This window comes from Vigna umbellata, chromosome 5 (assembly GCF_029865625.1).
Source record: "Vigna umbellata cultivar VRB3 chromosome 5, Vumbellata_1.0, whole genome shotgun sequence".
In the NCBI taxonomy this organism is placed as follows: domain Eukaryota; kingdom Viridiplantae; phylum Streptophyta; class Magnoliopsida; order Fabales; family Fabaceae; genus Vigna; species Vigna umbellata.
In genome coordinates this window covers 69,004,367-69,020,566 of record NC_142169.1, presented here as the reverse complement: position 1 = coordinate 69,020,566, position 16,200 = coordinate 69,004,367, and the positions used below count along the sequence as shown (strand labels likewise).

Genomic DNA, 16,200 nt, shown 5'->3' with positions numbered 1-16,200 from the left:
CTAAAAAATTAGTGAACAACAATAATAGAATTGTATATATATTTATATAAAATTAAATAAATTCTGAACAAACTAAGTTATAGACGACAATTCCAGTAACAAAGTTTAAACAACTTATATATGAATGAGTCTATCTTCCTACGTTGTTGTTGTTGTACGTAAATCCTTCTTCAGAGGCAGCAAACACCTTATTTAAAACCATGGCTAATCGAATTCCACCTTGAGCAATTCGTTTCATGACAAATGGCATCCTTGAGTCGAAGTAATAATCTACAAAAAAATCACAAACAAAAAGTCATCCCACAAAATCCTTTAACCTTCTAATGAGTTTGCTTGCAGTTTCATGAACTATTTCCTTAAATAACTGGTTGACTACATGGTTGGTGAAATGGGTTACCTGCCAGAGTTGTTCCAGGTTTAACACCTTCGTAACCCCATTTGCAAGCAATTTGTATGCTTTCTTTGGCCCAACTATACGATTCCAAAAGAGTGAGGAATGTGAACATTAACAGCCAGAGGAAAAGAGAAAGTGGAAGCTGAAGGTGATAGAGAGAGAACTCACTCGTTTACACACTGAGAGATATCATTACAATGTTTCCAAGATGAAATATCATCTACCCAGATTCCCTGTACACAGCACACAAATTATTTTGTTTTCATTTGAAATCAATCAAAGAATTCAAGTTTTTAATAAATACTAGGAAGGATGTCTGACAAATTTAGTCTTACATATGTGTAGTTCCTCTGAATGTCTTGGAAAAGGAGGCTCACATCCTTATCATAATAGTCTGCTAGTGCACTGAGGATAATTTCTCTGTCCCACACCTAATTATAGACAACAAATTAATACTTTAATGCATACAAGTAATCTGTGAATAGATATATGATGGAGAAGTTGAAGTTACAACATACATGGTGCAGATTAGATTTATGCCTGAACCAGCGTAGTTCTATCGTGTTTCCTCCTTCGTCAGTGGTGAATCCAACGTGCATTGGCTTAAAAGACAAGTTCCCAAAAGCTTTGTTAAAAGGAAAGTATGTAAGAAACTTCACAAGACTTTGAAAAGCTTGTCACATACCTGATGAATGTCTCCCATGAAATGTGACAAGAACAACAACGCCTCCGTCATATTATCTGTAAGATACAAAATCTAAAGGCATTGAACGAAACCATCAAGGAGAACATACAAACATTAAGAAAAAAAGTACAGGTGAAGAGTTTTTTTTTTTTTTTGTTTTCAAATTTGACTCCTTACATCGTTGATCAGATGTCCCCTCTCTGTATTGCTTGAGTTGGGAAGTGAAATTTTTGACAGCACCAGCAACACACATATCCTCCACACCATGGGAATCATGGCAGTCTCCTATGATAACAAACAACAATAAATTATAGCATAATTCAAAGGTTTAATGAGAACATATAATAAGAAGAATTAGCATATATATATATATATATATATACACACACGTATAAGCAATGTTTAACTTTACTTGAATACTGAAAGGAACAAGCATTATCCGGTGTGTCAATGAAATGAAGAGGACTTGTCCACCTATATTTGTAGCCGTGTCTAATTTGGTCAGGCCATACGCAAAGGGCTGATAAGTTGCCTTTCACATAGTCAGGTAGCAAACGGTTCACTGCTTCTGATGCCTCGGGCTCTAAAAGTGCCTATATATCAAAAACCAAATGCTTCTGATGATGAATTGGTACGTATTGTGTTGTGGTGTTGGCCAAGTGAAATGCATTAATTGTTGTTTAACAGATTGAAATTGAATTTTACCTGTGCAATTTGGCATGTCATGACATGACCCTCTTTGCTCCAGCCAAGGGCACTAGGCACTCCAATGAAAGTTGAGCTAAAGAACAAGACAAATCCAAATGAAACAAGAGACACCCACAAACTTCTATGTCTACCCATCATCTCTTCACTAAATTCTCACTGACTTCACAAGCTTTGCTTTATTCATGATAGAACATTACATCTATATATATATGTAGAGATGCATATGATTGTGTTGAAGGAACACGTAACACATGGCACGGTTTTGATTGAGTGCAAGATTCCAATATCTATCTTAAAAGTATGTCCAAGTTGAATTCTATAGTACAAGCAAGGTGGGGTGTTATATAAAGAGAGTTTTGAGTTATTTTGCTTATAGCACACTGCATTGCTTTTTATTATTAATTTACATTTGCGTTATACATACGTAAGTTTTTATTCGTAGAATACAATACCATAATGTGATGCATATATAAAGGGTATTTTAGTCTTTTTCACGAGTGAGGGGGTGCAGGAACTTAATAAGCCCTGGGTCCATGGTAAAATAGAAAGGCCCCGTAACCCACTTGAAAGAATTAAAACCCTAGGCCAACCCATATATGTACATTCAATATATAGGAGATCGACAGAGAAACCCTAAGAAGCCGCGGCAAGAGGGTGTGTGAGAGAGAGAGATAGAGAGAGCTAGAGACGATGAAGTTCAACCCAAGAGTATCGAGCAGCCGCCGCAAGAGCCGGAAGGCTCACTTCACTGCGCCGTCTAGCGTGCGGCGGGTGCTGATGAGCGCTCCTCTCTCAGCGGAGCTCCGGTCCAAGTACAACGTGCGCTCGATTCCGGTGAGGAAAGAGGATGAAGTGCAGGTGGTTCGTGGAACGTACAAGGGACGCGAGGGGAAGGTGACTCAGGTGTACCGTCGCAAGTGGGTCATCCACATCGAGCGCATCACTCGCGAGAAGGTTAATGGTTCAACTGTCAACGTAGGAATCCACCCTTCCAAGGTTGTGGTGACGAAGCTGAAACTGGACAAAGATCGCAAGGCCATTCTCGATCGCAAGGCGAAGGGTCGCGCCGCCGCTGATAAGGAGAAGGGCACCAAGTTCGCTCCCGAAGACATCATGCAAACCGTTGATTAATCTCTTTATCATATAAACCAGTGTTTTGTAGCGTTTCTCTATCTTAAATATTCATTATCCTTTTTGAAAGTTTTTGTTTTATGTTAATCAAACCATATTTTATCCTTTTATTTTCTACGCGCTTAATACTTGTTGCCCCTTTCTATCGGTCTGTTATTTTTGCTTGCATTTCCCTTTTATACTACTCTGAATTTTAACATGCCTGTTGTAAACACTTAGTTATATCACGAAACTCTCTATTGCGCAGCTGTGTTGTTAGTGTAGTTAGAATGTGCAATGGTTAACGTCTCTGGCGTTGTGATTTGTACAGGGATGATGGGCACATTTTGCTTCAAAATGTTTTTGTGATTTGTATTTGTTGTTTTATTTGAGTTTTATACGGTGCTGTGGATGATGAGATCCTTAATTTTACAGTTATCCCTGTCTGAGGTAGCAGGTGCTGAAAATTTGTTATCTGACCAGCACTGTTCGGGTAAATGTTTTGTTATAGCAATAGCAATTTGGGTAGTGGGCTTTGATGAATCTGACCTTTGTATGAACTAAGGTTTGCACTTCTGCTTATGAAACAATGAATGATGATTATGTTCCGTCAATATTTGCTGGGAACTTGTCATTTCTTTATGAAATTAAACCTTATTGTTATGGGACTGGATATTGGGAAGTCGTGTCAACACACATTGGGTGGTCATACCTCTTAGTTTTAGTGAATCTTGTATGATGGGCTATTTGGGTTGAAGTTTTGTTTGTATGCTGTATTAGGCGATGAGGTATGATTCATTTCTCTATTAGTTCACTGCTTTTGACAATTGTCGTTGCTATATCTACCTTAGCTTTAGATTTTAGTTTTAACTGATATGAAGACGGTAATATTATGGAGAATCATTGCTTCTCATTTTTAGTTAATTATTTTTGTTAAAATAAATAAATTCTGTCAAGACTTACTGGAAGTTGCAAAACTTAATGAAGATTCTTGAACCTGTTTGAGATGCGTTCCCTTTTCACTCGTATTAAGTTTCCTATGTAGTACTTGATTTGATCACATGAAAGCTGAGTGAAGTGATCAACTTCTCATATTTTTGTGGTATTAATTATTTTTCTGTGTTCCAGTCATAGAGGGTTTGAAACTCCTTGTAACAGGCTCCGATATGTCATAAGGCCTGCTAAAGTGTGTAAAGGCAAATGCTTTGTGACTGTCCAAATTGTCAATTGCGAACTTTTGTTTTTCAAATCATTCAAAGTGGTGCGATGCTGTCACACCTCAATTTTTAATGTAGCTAAGCAATTAGTAATTTTGTTATTGTCTGATATAAGTGCTTTTTTAATGGATTATATTTTTAATTTGCATTTTTTGGATATACGACTTTACGTCTTGTTAATAATTTATGAACAAATTTCACTGACATCTATACTTAAATGCTTTTGAAATTGTTTAATAGAAGAGTATATGTATTTTCAGATTAAACCATTTAATTTCAATCAATTTTTTATCACTTGTCTTTTTAAACTATTTGCTTCGGTTTGGAGGATTAGCATAATTACTATCCTACCAACTTGCAAACTTTTTTTTTCCCTATTTCAGAAGGAAAGGATTGCTGTGGCATGAAATGTATATTTTTAGTTTGTTGACCCATATTTGGAAATGCATTTGTAAAGTTATACTAAAGTGAAGGTGAATGTTCATAAGTCTGTATGAATTAATAAATATTGATATTTTGTGTGAATGAGTATTGAATGTTCGGTGCATATATTTCTTGTAATTTTACTTACACATTTGGTAAGTAGTGGTCTTCTAGTTTTCACTCATTTTTGCCCCTGACATAAAACTATGAGTAAAAGTCAAATTGTTCATATTGGTACTGTAATAATAAGATTTCGGGGCAGAATATTCATAGTCCATGGAGTTCACGTAAATAAATATTATAAGAAATAAATTAAATAGTAAATAAGAGGTGAAACTATTATAATTTATACTACAATTGAAATTGTGTAGGGAATTTTTGCAGTTCTCTCCAACTGAATATAATTTTTCTTGACATGGACCCTTACTATAGAGGCATGTCGTCATTTATTGGTAACACCTAAGAAGTTGAATAATCTTTAGGTTTAATTATCTCGGACTTTTTTATTTGTGCAGGTTTTTCTCAAATGGGTCCTTGTATTTTAAATGGTCTCAATTAGGTCTCTTATTATGTAAAATTGAATCAATTTAGATCTTGTCGTTAATTTGACTGGATTGCGTTAAAAAATATTGGATTTGTTTTATTTACATGAGATTTACCGTCGTCCAATTAAATTAACGGTGAGGTCCAAAATTTATCAATTTTACATAACAAGAGACCTAATTGAGACTATTTAGAAAACAAAGATCCATTTAAGAAAAACCTGCACAAAAAGGAATGTACGATATGATTAAACCTAATCTTTATTATAAAATATTCAATAACCAACATTTACCATTATCCAATTAAATATATATTAAGTCTATTTTGACGAAGGCATATTATGATCTCTCAGCTTATCTATATACTCAACTTTTAATAGAATTTTGGTTAGGGATTTAAATATTTAAGAATGTAGATTTTAAACTTTTGGTGGGAAAAGAATGCTACAATTAGTAGATGTTACTGTATGAGGGAATACAGGATGATAATTTTTTGCCAATATTAAATGTAATTACTTCCTGTATCATGTAGTATAAATCGTGAATAAGGAAGTAGAGAGGGTGGGGTCTAAAAAGCGTGAAGAGAGGGAAGGGAAGAAGATGAAGGCTATAGTGATAACGAGTCCGGGGGGTCCTGAAGTGCTGCAGCTTCAAGAAGTTGAAGATCCCCAACTCCAAGAGGACGAGGTTCTCATCGGAGTCCACGCTACTGCCCTTAACAGAGCCGATACCCTCCAGAGGAAGGGCTTCCACCCTCCCCCTAAGGGTGCCAGTCCCTACCTGGGTCTCGAATGTTCCGGAACAGTCCTATCTATCGGTAAAAACGTTTCCAAGTGGAAAATCGGCGATCAGGTATTCTTAACCTAATTCCCTTTTCCAATATTTACCGTTTCACTGTTACTAAAAATTATTAATTCACAGGTATGTGCTCTTCTCGGCGGGGGAGGTTATGCCGAGAAAGTTGCTGTTCCCGCCGGGCAAGTGCTTCCGATTCCACCAGGTGTTTCCGTCACGGATGCAGCTAGTTTTCCTGAGGTCGCATGCACTGTGTGGTCTACTATTTTCATGACGAGTCGTTTATCTCAAGGGGAAACCCTGTTGGTATTTCATCATACCCTAAATTCTATATTACTATTATTATCTTCATTATATCACCCTGACCGCTCAAGGATTTTCACTGGATCTTACCTAGAAAATGTATGATGACCCTACTTTGCTACCTTATTAAGAGTTATGTTATGTTAACTTTAATCTATTCTATCTCACTCTCAGGTTCATGGTGGTTCTAGTGGGATTGGTACATTTGCAATTCAGATAGCTAAGTATCGAGGGGCAAGAGTATTTGTTACTGCAGGTTCGGTACTGATTTATCCTGTTATTCAACAATAGTCACTTTCCAATGTATTCAAAATATGGAGAACTGAAGATTAGCTGTCTGTCCGATATATTGTTTAGTGAAACTGCTCGTTCTGGTTTATTTAAATTCCAAGCAGTGTTTCCCGAAATATTAATCTAGATTGGATATTGCTTGACAGGGAGTGAGGAGAAGCTAGCTTTTTGTAAGAGTATTGGGGCTGATGTGGCTATTAATTACAAAACAGAAGACTTTGTTGAGAGGGTAAAGGAGGAAACTGGTGGACAAGGTAGTATTTCTTGGCGTTTAATATTTTATGTAGTCGTACCTCTAATGTTTATGATTTTTGTTCTGTAGAGAAGCATGGTGTAACAGTGTAATTGTGTGTGGTGGCAGGTGTTGATGTCATTCTTGATTGTATGGGAGCATCCTACTATCAAAGAAATCTTGATAGCTTGAATTTGGATGGAAGGCTTTTTATTATTGGCTTACAGGGTGGGGTTACTACTGAAGCAAATCTCCGCCCTTTACTTGCTAAGCGTCTCACAGTACAAGGTATTGCAAACTTGGGAATATATTATATTGCTCAAATTTAGTTTTTAATGTAAACATTTGTTTGTGTAGGAATATCATGTTAAGAATCAATTATGAATTGAAAGTTTCATATGACATTGAGTAACTCATAATTTTAGGGTTTTGGGTTAGAGGTGGTGTTATGATATCTTGTATGACTACTCATATTTCATTGGTAGTGAATCTCTAGTTTATCTCCCTAGAAGGATTTCAACGGTTTTAGAATCCAAATACGAGTTAAAAGACTTACATTGAGTGGAAAAGAGAAAGTTGAGTAACAAACAAGGAAAAAAGATCCCCAACACAACATTATGGTTTTGGATTGAAGATGATGTCATATCTCTTGTATGACAACCGACGTCTCATTGGTGGTGAATTTCTCTAATCTATCCTCTTAGAAAGATCCCAACATAACAGTGTCTGAATAATTACAAAAGTGCAAATCAGTTTATGAAATTCTAAATTTTGGGTAGTGGGGTAATGAGGAAATGAAAATAGTGTTAACTTTCTTAATTTTCCAATGAGACTTCTTACAATTTCTGTTTGTGCTTCTCGTGCATTCTTACTACTATATATTGTTCTACATTTCTGTGTAGGAGCTTCTTCAAGTTTTTAATCTTTGACTTGTTTATATGAATGCGGTTACTTTCTATTTATAGTTACGTGTACCAAGAATAGGCGCACCCCTTTTGAATTTTACCTCTTTATTTTCTTGAAAATGAGTTTTGTATGTCGAAGCATTAAGCTATGTTTGGAAACTCATTAGGACTCATGCGTCAAATGGAAAACTTATAAAGGTGTTACTTTTGTGAACCTACGTTAGCCTTTCTCCTATGTTATAACAGAAACATACGCTTGGACAGCAAACTTTTTCATTATTTGAACGTGGACTCTTTTGTGTGGAGTGATACGATCTAACTTGGTAATTTTATATTTGTGCATCTCATATGGTGGATGCATTGTAGCGGCTGGCTTGCGTAATAGAAGTCTCGAAAATAAAGCCGCGATTATTAGCGAAGTGGAGAAGAACGTTTGGCCTGCCATTGCCGAAGGAAAGGTTAAGCCTGTGGTCTACAAATCTTTCCCTCTTGCGGAGGCTGTTGATGCTCATCGGCTTATGGAAAGCAGCAAGCATATTGGGAAGATATTGCTTGTGCCATGATCGTTGTCATAAATAATGTAGTTCATGTTATATATTTGAATTCTGTGTTTAGACTTTTTTGTGATGATCTCAGGTTTCTAATAATGTTGTGCTTTGTTGTTAAAGCAGGAATTGATATAGCTGGTTCATTTCAAGAATCCTACCGTATGTGTGTATCAATTGATGTAACAAGAAACGTGTTGTTAAAAGACACATTGTTGCATCGGACTGTTTCTTGTAAAACTGAATACTTTTAACTTTTCAAGTAATATATATTGGTTTTCAAATCTAAAAATAATTTGCACTAATCAGGCTGGAATACTTCTTTTGGATTGTGTCAATTGAGACAAGTATTAAACCAGTTTATTACAATACACAGAAATCAGAAGACTACGATAGATTTGCAATGCACAGACCCATATATCCGTTTTCTAGCAGATTGTATTTTCATCTCAATGATCAAACAAGTGATGCGATAGAAAGAAAATTTTACCCATTGGCCACATCGTCTGCGCGACTAATGAATAAAAGAAATAGGTCACTCCAGTAATTGTAAGAGAAACCCGTAGTAGATCAAAGATTAAATATACTCCCAAGAATGTCTATCGTGTATAAGCTCATTTTGTTACGTGGAGCGTTTCAAATACTTTGAAGTTAATCCCTGCATGTTTCACTCCACAAATGTCTGCCAAACCAAATGCATTTGGTAAGCTTAAAGAAGAAAAAAGAGTAATTCCATGTGATTATACATTGTATGTGTTTATAGGAGTCATGCTACTTCGCAATCTGGAAGCTTTTCAGCCTTCCATCACAGTCCGAATTAAAACTCCAGCTTCATACATACTCTTCGCTCCAGCATGTGTGGACATATTTCAGAGCATTCGTAACATTCCATTTCATACCAGTTTTCCACCACACCCAAACTGCTCAATAACAAAGTGTATAGATGGGAGGGGGTGGAACACATTCATCACTCTCTATATAATGAAAATTTCCAGATTAGCTTACTTTTTGCATTTCTTTTTATTCAGTTCAATCCAACCTAATTTACACATGATCGGATTGCCAACTGGACTACAAACTTAAATATTTCTTTGTAAAAATTATAATTTCAATTTTTTTATTCTTTTAAAACACACTGTCTTATTTAATATTCTAAAAATATATCTATAGTTAACAAAATAAAATTAATTAAGTATTAATACTAATATTATTTAATGATTTTGGTGGAATTTTTTTAAATTCAATTTATTACCATTTTGTAAGAAGTTGGTGAGTTAAATTTAATCTAATAAAGAAACTCAATCTATAGATTGGATTGAATCGTTAGATTATCCAATTAACGCTTTCAATAGCTTACTAAGAAAAATAAATAATAGATAAACGGAAATAAGCTTTGATAATTTCTAGTGTATTAGATCTTTTTAAGCAATGTCATATTACTCCTTAGTTTATCACTTGATAATTTATTCTTGCTTGAGTACTGTTATGAATATAATCTACTGTAAGTAATCATATTACTCCTTAGTTTATCACTTGATAATTTATTCTTGCTTGAGTACTGTTATGAATATAATCTACTGTAAGTAATAGTTGAATAAAATTTGACACAGAAATCAAAGAAAGAAAAGGAAATCCTAATAGAAACTCAAAATGTTTAAATTTCCTAATGTCGTATTCAAATTGAATTTCTGGTGCCTTCGTCCAGTTTGACGACGAATCGCCCTAAGAACTAATAAACGCACGCCATGGCTGACACACTGTGACACAATACAATAAACAATATGATAATTTCTGCCACGTGTCTCAATAATTTCTTTATACTATCGTAAACCCTTCCTTTCATCGCCTCAGATGCCATTTGTTGAATCGCGTTAAGTAAGGTGTTTTTCGTGCTTTCTGTTTTCAACTTCTTTCTATTATTCCCTTTGGATTTTTTTCATAATTCAAGTTTGCTTTAGTTGTTCGCCGAACCTGAAACTCGTCTTTTCGAAAGCGAAGTGGTCCTTGTTTATGTGAATTTCGAGAGGAACTAGGTTGTTATTATATGAAGCAAACATGTTTTGGTCTTACTGCGAATTACAGTGACCTTTTATTATTATGAATTTAATTTAATTTTAGTTTTCTCTTTGAGGGTATTGCTTGATCCTTTAGTTTTCCAAATTTCCTTTTGCAGGTTCTGAAATTATTAGGCTTTCATCTCAGACAGAGTGTTGTGAAAAATGATAGATCTAAGCACGCTCAATCCCGCACAGATTACCGTGCTGGGATCCGCGTTTTGTGTTATGCTTTCCATGCATTTCACATCGCAGTTATTGTCTCAGCATCTCTTCTATTGGAAGAATCCAAAAGAGCAAAAGGCTATTATCATCATCATTCTCATGGCTCCCCTTTATGCAACTGTCTCCTTTGTGGGTCTCTTGGATATTAGAGGAAGCAAAGAGTTTTTCACCTTTTTGGAGTCAGTCAAAGAATGTTATGAAGCTTTGGTCATTGCCAAGTTTTTGGCTTTGATGTATAGTTACTTGAACATATCAATGAGTGGAAACATTGTGCCCGATGAAATTAAAGGCAGGGAAATTCACCACTCTTTTCCCATGACACTTTTTCAGGTGTGGCTACTTATAACTATGCTAAACTTTTGGGGAGAATGGATTTTTTCTTCTCACAAGAAATTTACATTTTGTGTATGACGTTAATGATGTCATGGTATTCATAATTCTGTAAATTGATCTTTTGCAGCCTCGTACTGTTCACCTGGACTACCGTAATTTGAAGCTTCTAAAATCTTGGACATGGCAATTTGTTGTTATCCGTCCAGTATGTTCCATTCTGATGATAGCATTGCAGTTACTTGGGCTGTATCCAACTTGGTTGAGCTGGACATTCACCGTCATCCTCAACATATCTGTGTCGTTAGCCTTGTATTCTCTGGTGGTCTTTTACCATGTGTTTGCTAAAGAACTGGCACCACACACGCCTCTAGCGAAATTCTTGTGTATCAAAGGAATTGTTTTCTTCTGCTTTTGGCAGGTAAACTCCTTACCCTTTATAGTCATAACATAAGCTGAGTTAAATGACCACCTAAAGAAGATCTCGACCCAAAAATAGCAGCAGAGAGTCGCAGACCCCTCCCTGTTAGAGGAATATAGATACTACAATTTTTGAACTGCAAAACTTGCTGAACTTATAATGATGGTTGGTATGGTCTTTTCTTTACATGAAAAAAAAAACTAAAAACTAAAAACCTGTGTTTACATATAGAATCGATACAAATAATTAGGCTAGTTAGTGATTCTCAAGCCTTTTCTCTTTATTATAATTTTTTTTTCTATAAAACGATTTTGCTTATTATTTATTTATTTTGGTGTAGCCATCAAGAGAAAAATTCAATGTAGCAAAAATGAGTATGTTGGCAAAACAGTTTTAGGGATAAATGAATTGAGAAAATATGGAAGTAGCAAGTATTGTAGAAAACATGGCAGAACCTTTGGTGGTTCAGGCATGTGAAAACTTATAGAAGCCTACGTGAGGAGGGTAGACCAAATGAAAAGGTAACCCAGTCACTAGAAGAGCACTAAGAAAAACTATAGGCACGATTTACAACTGAACATTGTGGTGGGTTTTGATCCATGTAACTGATCTTACTTAGTGGGTAGTCAGTTTGATTGTTGCTATAAAACTCTTTATCAGGTTGGATTTTATTAAGCTTGGGTTTATATTGTGTTTGTTGTTTGAGGTGTGTTTTATGTAAATACTTTGCCGGTGAAGAAGCCAAGTCATTCACTGATATGGTCAATTTCCATGGTCTAAACTCTGATGACAATTGTGATGGCCCCGGGATCCAATTAGTAAATCTCTTTAATAAGTCTTCAAGACCTTCTGAGTGTTAGCCCAGAGTCGTCCTTGCTCATGTACAGATCTGTATAATAAACTAATAATTATAGCCCTAGTCTAAAATGTGCAAATTAGGAATTAGAGAAAATCAACATTAAGTTTTTGTTATAAATGGGAAAACCATCCCATATTCGTCCTTGTATTTATTGGGAAAGAACACAATTCTGAAATCAATGATACAATACGACAGAGGTTGTTTGCTACTTACGTCAAATCTAAACTAAAGACTAACATTTTTCCACATTATTTAAAATTTGAAACTTCGTTAGAAATTAATTCTCTTTAAATTCTATTTTGAATGATGAATTATTTTTAGATTTTGTTGTTCATTGCTCTGTATCACATCATTTAGATTATGAAGAATTCCCCTACTGATGGGTCATTCCATTCCATTTACAACCTTTTGTGCTTCAATTTGCTTGATCCATCCATTTATCTTCAATTCTTTTTCTAGCCTTATATTTGTGTATTATCCTTCATATATTATTGCATCATTATCTAGGGCTGTTTTTTTATAATAATGAACTCTCTTTGCCACGTGCAGGGAATGGTGCTGGATCTTTTAGCAAAATTTGGCGTCATTCAATCTCGTCATTTGCGGTTAGATGTGGAGCACATTGAGGAAGCTATGCAGAATATTTTGGTATGTGTAGAGATGGTTATCTTTTCTGTTCTGCAACAGTATGCTTATCATCCTGCACCATATAGCGGAGAAGTTGAGAAAATGCTTAGACAAAACAAGAAAAATGACTAAGTATTATAAGCTAAAAAAATCAGGCTACAGAGATGTATTTAAGAGTTCTTCACTGTGGCGCTAGAAACATGAAAACATTGATGCCAAGTGGATTTGTTATTTTTTAATGTTAGTTTACTGTACAAGGCTGCCCGTCCACCACCTGTGTAATGTTTTCTTTTTAGTTGTAATTTCCCAGCCATAGTAAAAGAGATTTCGTTTTTATTATCATTATTCGCACCGGAGGGCCATTTGCTCAAGATGATATTTGTTTCTGATTACCGTGTTACAATCAGAGACACTTTCATGGTCTGGATCGAGGGAATAGCTGATCAATACATTAACTGAAACTTGAATTATTTTGACTTAGTCACATTGATTTGATTCCTCAGTGTTTCATGCTATGTTTTTTGCATGACCTCCCTCTTAATATAATTTTAACAATAGTCCTCAATAGCGTTGCACAAGTTCAAGTTTTCCATCAGGCCCCACTTAGATATCAATGTGGAGGACCCACCCGTTTTAAATGCCTGAATCCCTAACAGATATTGATCAATCATGATGGAGAAATCTTAGAAAGACACTCTCTAAGATGTTTTTTTGACACGCTCTCTGTCATAGCTACTCTCCTCTTAGGCACATAAGTAAGAACTTGGACCAACAGTGGCGTACAAAGCTCCTGTGATGAAACATGAGATACCCTGATGGCATGCTATTAGAGAAAGTTACTTACTTTCTGCTTGGCTACTTTAGTGAAAGCTCCCTACCCTATAATATAAAGGCAAAAAGGCCTTTCTGGGAGCTTTCTTCTTTAATCTCAGATAATTTTACAGTCAACGCTCTCCCACTGTTTGGTTTCCTTGATGGTCAAGATTCTTGGAAAAGATGCAATTTTTGGTCAAAGGAAACTTTGTTGCGGAGACTTCTGTTGCGTTGCATTATTTTTCTTCTCGCAATCAATTTTCTGTCGCTGAAACGTTTAGAATGTGTGGATTGAAAAACTGGGAAATTTCATTTTTAGATGCTAATTCAGCTAAGCCCTACTTTTCGTAAATTATTCTATGGTTTGGCTTCATCACGATCATCAACTTTTTAGTATTAAATTGGAATTGGTCTAGTTATTTTAACTCAGTTTGTTTTTTTTTTATGTTCAATGGTTTTTTTTATATTGAAACTGATTCATAATGTAAACTAGATAAGCATTTGTAAATCTAAAAGCGGACCTAAAAAATCCCTTTAATTATCTCTTCATAAATGAAAAAAAAAATGCAGCTTTTGGAAAATAAGCTAATAAACACTATGCAAAAGTCATTTCTTACCTGAAAAACTCTCGCAAAATACGGTCATGCTCACTCAGAACCCAGCTCTTGAAAAGAATAATTTGATTCTACGTTTAAATTCTATCTAGACTCCTAGGTCAATATGATCAGTGCTGAACTTGTATATTATAAATTTAATTTTTCAGTAGGTTTTTCGAAATTCTTACCATCTTTCATTAATAAGGCTCGTGTCGTCTTTTATATTGATCATTTTTAATATATCTAAAAACTATTCCCAATTTAAAGTTCAAAATAATAAAATTTATATTAGAATATCATTTAACTTTGTTTGAAAATAATAAAATACTAGTAATGATGTCATATTCAGTTTTAAAATTCATCCAAAAATGGATTTTTTTAAAAAGAATATGAAGATATTGAAGAAAAATAATGAAGACATAGAATTTAATTAAACCTGAGCTGTAGCTTTCTAAGCCAAACATTTGGGCCTTTCATGAGCAATGGACGGTGCATAAGACTACAGAAAAACGTAGCCATATTCTACGCTCTTGACTTCTAAAGGTCCAACTAACTCCTACCGTTACTCTCTCACATACCTTAACTTATTCACCAAACTTGCTAAACACTAATCTTCTTCACTTTTCTGCACTTATCATCTATTTTGAAATCACCATATATATATAATTAGTTTGTCTTTTAACCAAACACTCTTTATTTAATGACCACCGTGTTGGAAGGGATGGTTTGGATGTAATTTCTGATCTGAACGTTACCAACTGCCATGAATCCATCGACCACCTCAGACAGTTAAATAATGATAAGGGGCCTACTCCCTATTGACTATTTCAGTTTTCTCATTTTCAAAACTGCACTTTCTTCCTTCTTTATCGTTATCCTTTTCGGTCTCGTCGAATGATAATATACATCACTCAGAAATTACCTAGCATTTGCCAGACAAAGTGAAAAGCCGAGGTTGTTTGCCGACACATAATATAATCATAAAAACCTCACCAGTTTCACACCAAATATATAACTTCTGCTTTGCCAAATCACGACGACACGTACCTTCCAAAATCTTTTTCATACTCTTATATGAAGATGAACACAAAATTTCATAATTTAAAAATACTTGCGAACTATTAAATTCTTGCGTAATTCACTATGAACGGTGGTTTGCGTATGTAATCTAAAGAATACCTAAATTGAACCTGCTCAGATTTTATTGAATATTACCGAAAAGAGAATGATTATTACGTTGGGATTTCCATCCTACCAAAATATGAAAAAAAAAGAAGAAGATAATTTCAATATTAAATAATAGTATATTATCAGATGAAAATAATATCTCATTTTTTATATTATGGCTATGTTATTGAAAACCACCTTTAATTACCTAGCTTCCGAACATCACACATAAGTTTTTGTCTGGACTTTCAGAGAATTCCAAGGCAATTTCGTTCTAGAAAACAACAAGAGGAGAAGGCAATTTTATGGATGAATTAAAGAAATTTATGGATTTATTTAACCGACCATTTTATCTCTTAGCGGGGTGGAGTTGAGAGTTGTGCCTTTGGGAATGGGTAATTCTTCGTCTGAATGTAGCAAAAGAACAAGATTAGGATCCGAATCCAGAAACTCCTAAAATTACGGTTTGAAATGTCCAAATAAACAACTTTCATCGTCATTATCAATCGGTTAAATTGTCTTTTTCTGGGAGATATTGTAGACAATTAACCTTAAAAACAACATCATTTTTTAATCCTCTTCTCTTGGAATTTATGACCTCACTACACTTTTCTTTCTCTTGTTCATTTTCTGTTTCATTTTCAAGATGACCCACCCACCTGTGAGCCACATGCACCCATCACTGAGATAGTAACCTAATAACGTGATATCGTAATAGACCAAAAGAAAAAGGACAAAAAAAGAATATACTATATGCATAAAAAACATATAAATATAATATTTCATACATTTTAACGTGAATTTAAAAGAAAGTTATTCATTAATTCTTTCATTAGTGTCGTTAAAATAATTATTAATAAGATATGTATGGTAAGGAAAGGAAAACAGACACCTACGTCTATTGTACATTCTCAATTAAGTTATTAAGAATTTATTTTTGATATCACTTTAAAAAATA

General features: G+C 34.7%; 3 protein-coding genes, 1 non-coding gene and 1 pseudogene across 7 annotated transcripts; 4 read left to right on the top strand and 1 right to left on the bottom strand.

Annotated features, from left to right (window-relative positions):
- Window positions 1–12: 12 nt before the first annotated feature.
- LOC124831623 (endonuclease 1) lies at window positions 13–1,948 on the bottom strand. The gene is made up of 9 exons (XM_047305675.2): window positions 1,785–1,948; window positions 1,492–1,672; window positions 1,257–1,364; window positions 1,080–1,135; window positions 913–996; window positions 730–825; window positions 563–627; window positions 398–471; window positions 13–270 (listed from the first exon to the last, which is right to left on the bottom strand). Exons 1-9 carry the CDS (start codon window positions 1,923–1,925, stop codon window positions 131–133), a joined length of 945 nt encoding a protein of 314 aa, XP_047161631.1. The 5' UTR covers window positions 1,926–1,948; the 3' UTR covers window positions 13–130.
- A 453-nt stretch (window positions 1,949–2,401) lies between these two features.
- On the top strand, window positions 2,402–3,061 carry LOC124831614 (large ribosomal subunit protein uL24z pseudogene; annotated as a pseudogene).
- A 239-nt stretch (window positions 3,062–3,300) lies between these two features.
- LOC124831626 (small nucleolar RNA R38) lies at window positions 3,301–3,382 on the top strand. The gene has a single exon (XR_007028286.1). It is a non-coding gene; the product is annotated as a small nucleolar RNA R38 (small nucleolar RNA).
- A 2,238-nt stretch (window positions 3,383–5,620) lies between these two features.
- On the top strand, window positions 5,621–8,370 carry LOC124831611 (oxidoreductase, zinc-binding dehydrogenase family protein). 2 transcript variants are annotated; one of them, XM_047305657.2, is made up of 6 exons: window positions 5,621–5,931; window positions 6,001–6,180; window positions 6,352–6,433; window positions 6,615–6,722; window positions 6,830–6,988; window positions 7,972–8,370. In XM_047305657.2, exons 1-6 carry the CDS (start codon window positions 5,680–5,682, stop codon window positions 8,166–8,168), a joined length of 978 nt encoding a protein of 325 aa, XP_047161613.1. In that variant the 5' UTR covers window positions 5,621–5,679; the 3' UTR covers window positions 8,169–8,370. The 2 variants fall into 2 exon arrangements, with proteins under 2 accessions (XP_047161613.1, XP_087947966.1); XM_088091840.1 differs by lacking the exons at window positions 5,621–5,931; window positions 6,001–6,180; window positions 6,352–6,433 and having other exon boundaries at window positions 6,596–6,722; window positions 7,972–8,185; window positions 8,277–8,370.
- A 1,474-nt stretch (window positions 8,371–9,844) lies between these two features.
- On the top strand, window positions 9,845–13,008 carry LOC124831613 (uncharacterized). Of its 3 annotated transcripts, none has more exons than XM_047305658.2 (4): window positions 9,845–10,025; window positions 10,324–10,759; window positions 10,890–11,180; window positions 12,589–13,008. In XM_047305658.2, exons 2-4 carry the CDS (start codon window positions 10,370–10,372, stop codon window positions 12,796–12,798), a joined length of 891 nt encoding a protein of 296 aa, XP_047161614.2. In that variant the 5' UTR covers window positions 9,845–10,025; window positions 10,324–10,369; the 3' UTR covers window positions 12,799–13,008. The 3 variants fall into 3 exon arrangements, with proteins under 3 accessions (XP_047161614.2, XP_047161617.2, XP_047161615.2); XM_047305661.2 differs by having other exon boundaries at window positions 9,845–10,030; XM_047305659.2 differs by lacking the exon at window positions 9,845–10,025 and adding an exon at window positions 10,039–10,183.
- The last annotated feature ends 3,192 nt before the right edge of the window (window positions 13,009–16,200 follow it).

Coding starts and splice junctions, on each gene's coding strand:
- LOC124831613 (XM_047305658.2), top strand. CDS start 10,370: ATGATAGATCTAAGCACGCTCAATCCCGCACAGATTACCGTGCTGGGA. Junction 10,760..10,889: donor TTCCCATGACACTTTTTCAG/GTGTGGCTACTT, acceptor GATCTTTTGCAG/CCTCGTACTGTTCACCTGGA. Junction 11,181..12,588: donor TTTTCTTCTGCTTTTGGCAG/GTAAACTCCTTA, acceptor TGCCACGTGCAG/GGAATGGTGCTGGATCTTTT.
- LOC124831611 (XM_047305657.2), top strand. CDS start 5,680: ATGAAGGCTATAGTGATAACGAGTCCGGGGGGTCCTGAAGTGCTGCAG. Junction 6,434..6,614: donor AAGAGTATTTGTTACTGCAG/GTTCGGTACTGA, acceptor ATTGCTTGACAG/GGAGTGAGGAGAAGCTAGCT. Junction 6,723..6,829: donor GGAGGAAACTGGTGGACAAG/GTAGTATTTCTT, acceptor GTGTGGTGGCAG/GTGTTGATGTCATTCTTGAT.
- LOC124831623 (XM_047305675.2), bottom strand. CDS start 1,925: ATGATGGGTAGACATAGAAGTTTGTGGGTGTCTCTTGTTTCATTTGGA. Junction 1,673..1,784: donor TGACATGCCAAATTGCACAG/GTAAAATTCAAT, acceptor TTTGATATATAG/GCACTTTTAGAGCCCGAGGC. Junction 628..729: donor TTCAGAGGAACTACACATAT/GTAAGACTAAAT, acceptor TGCTGTGTACAG/GGAATCTGGGTAGATGATAT.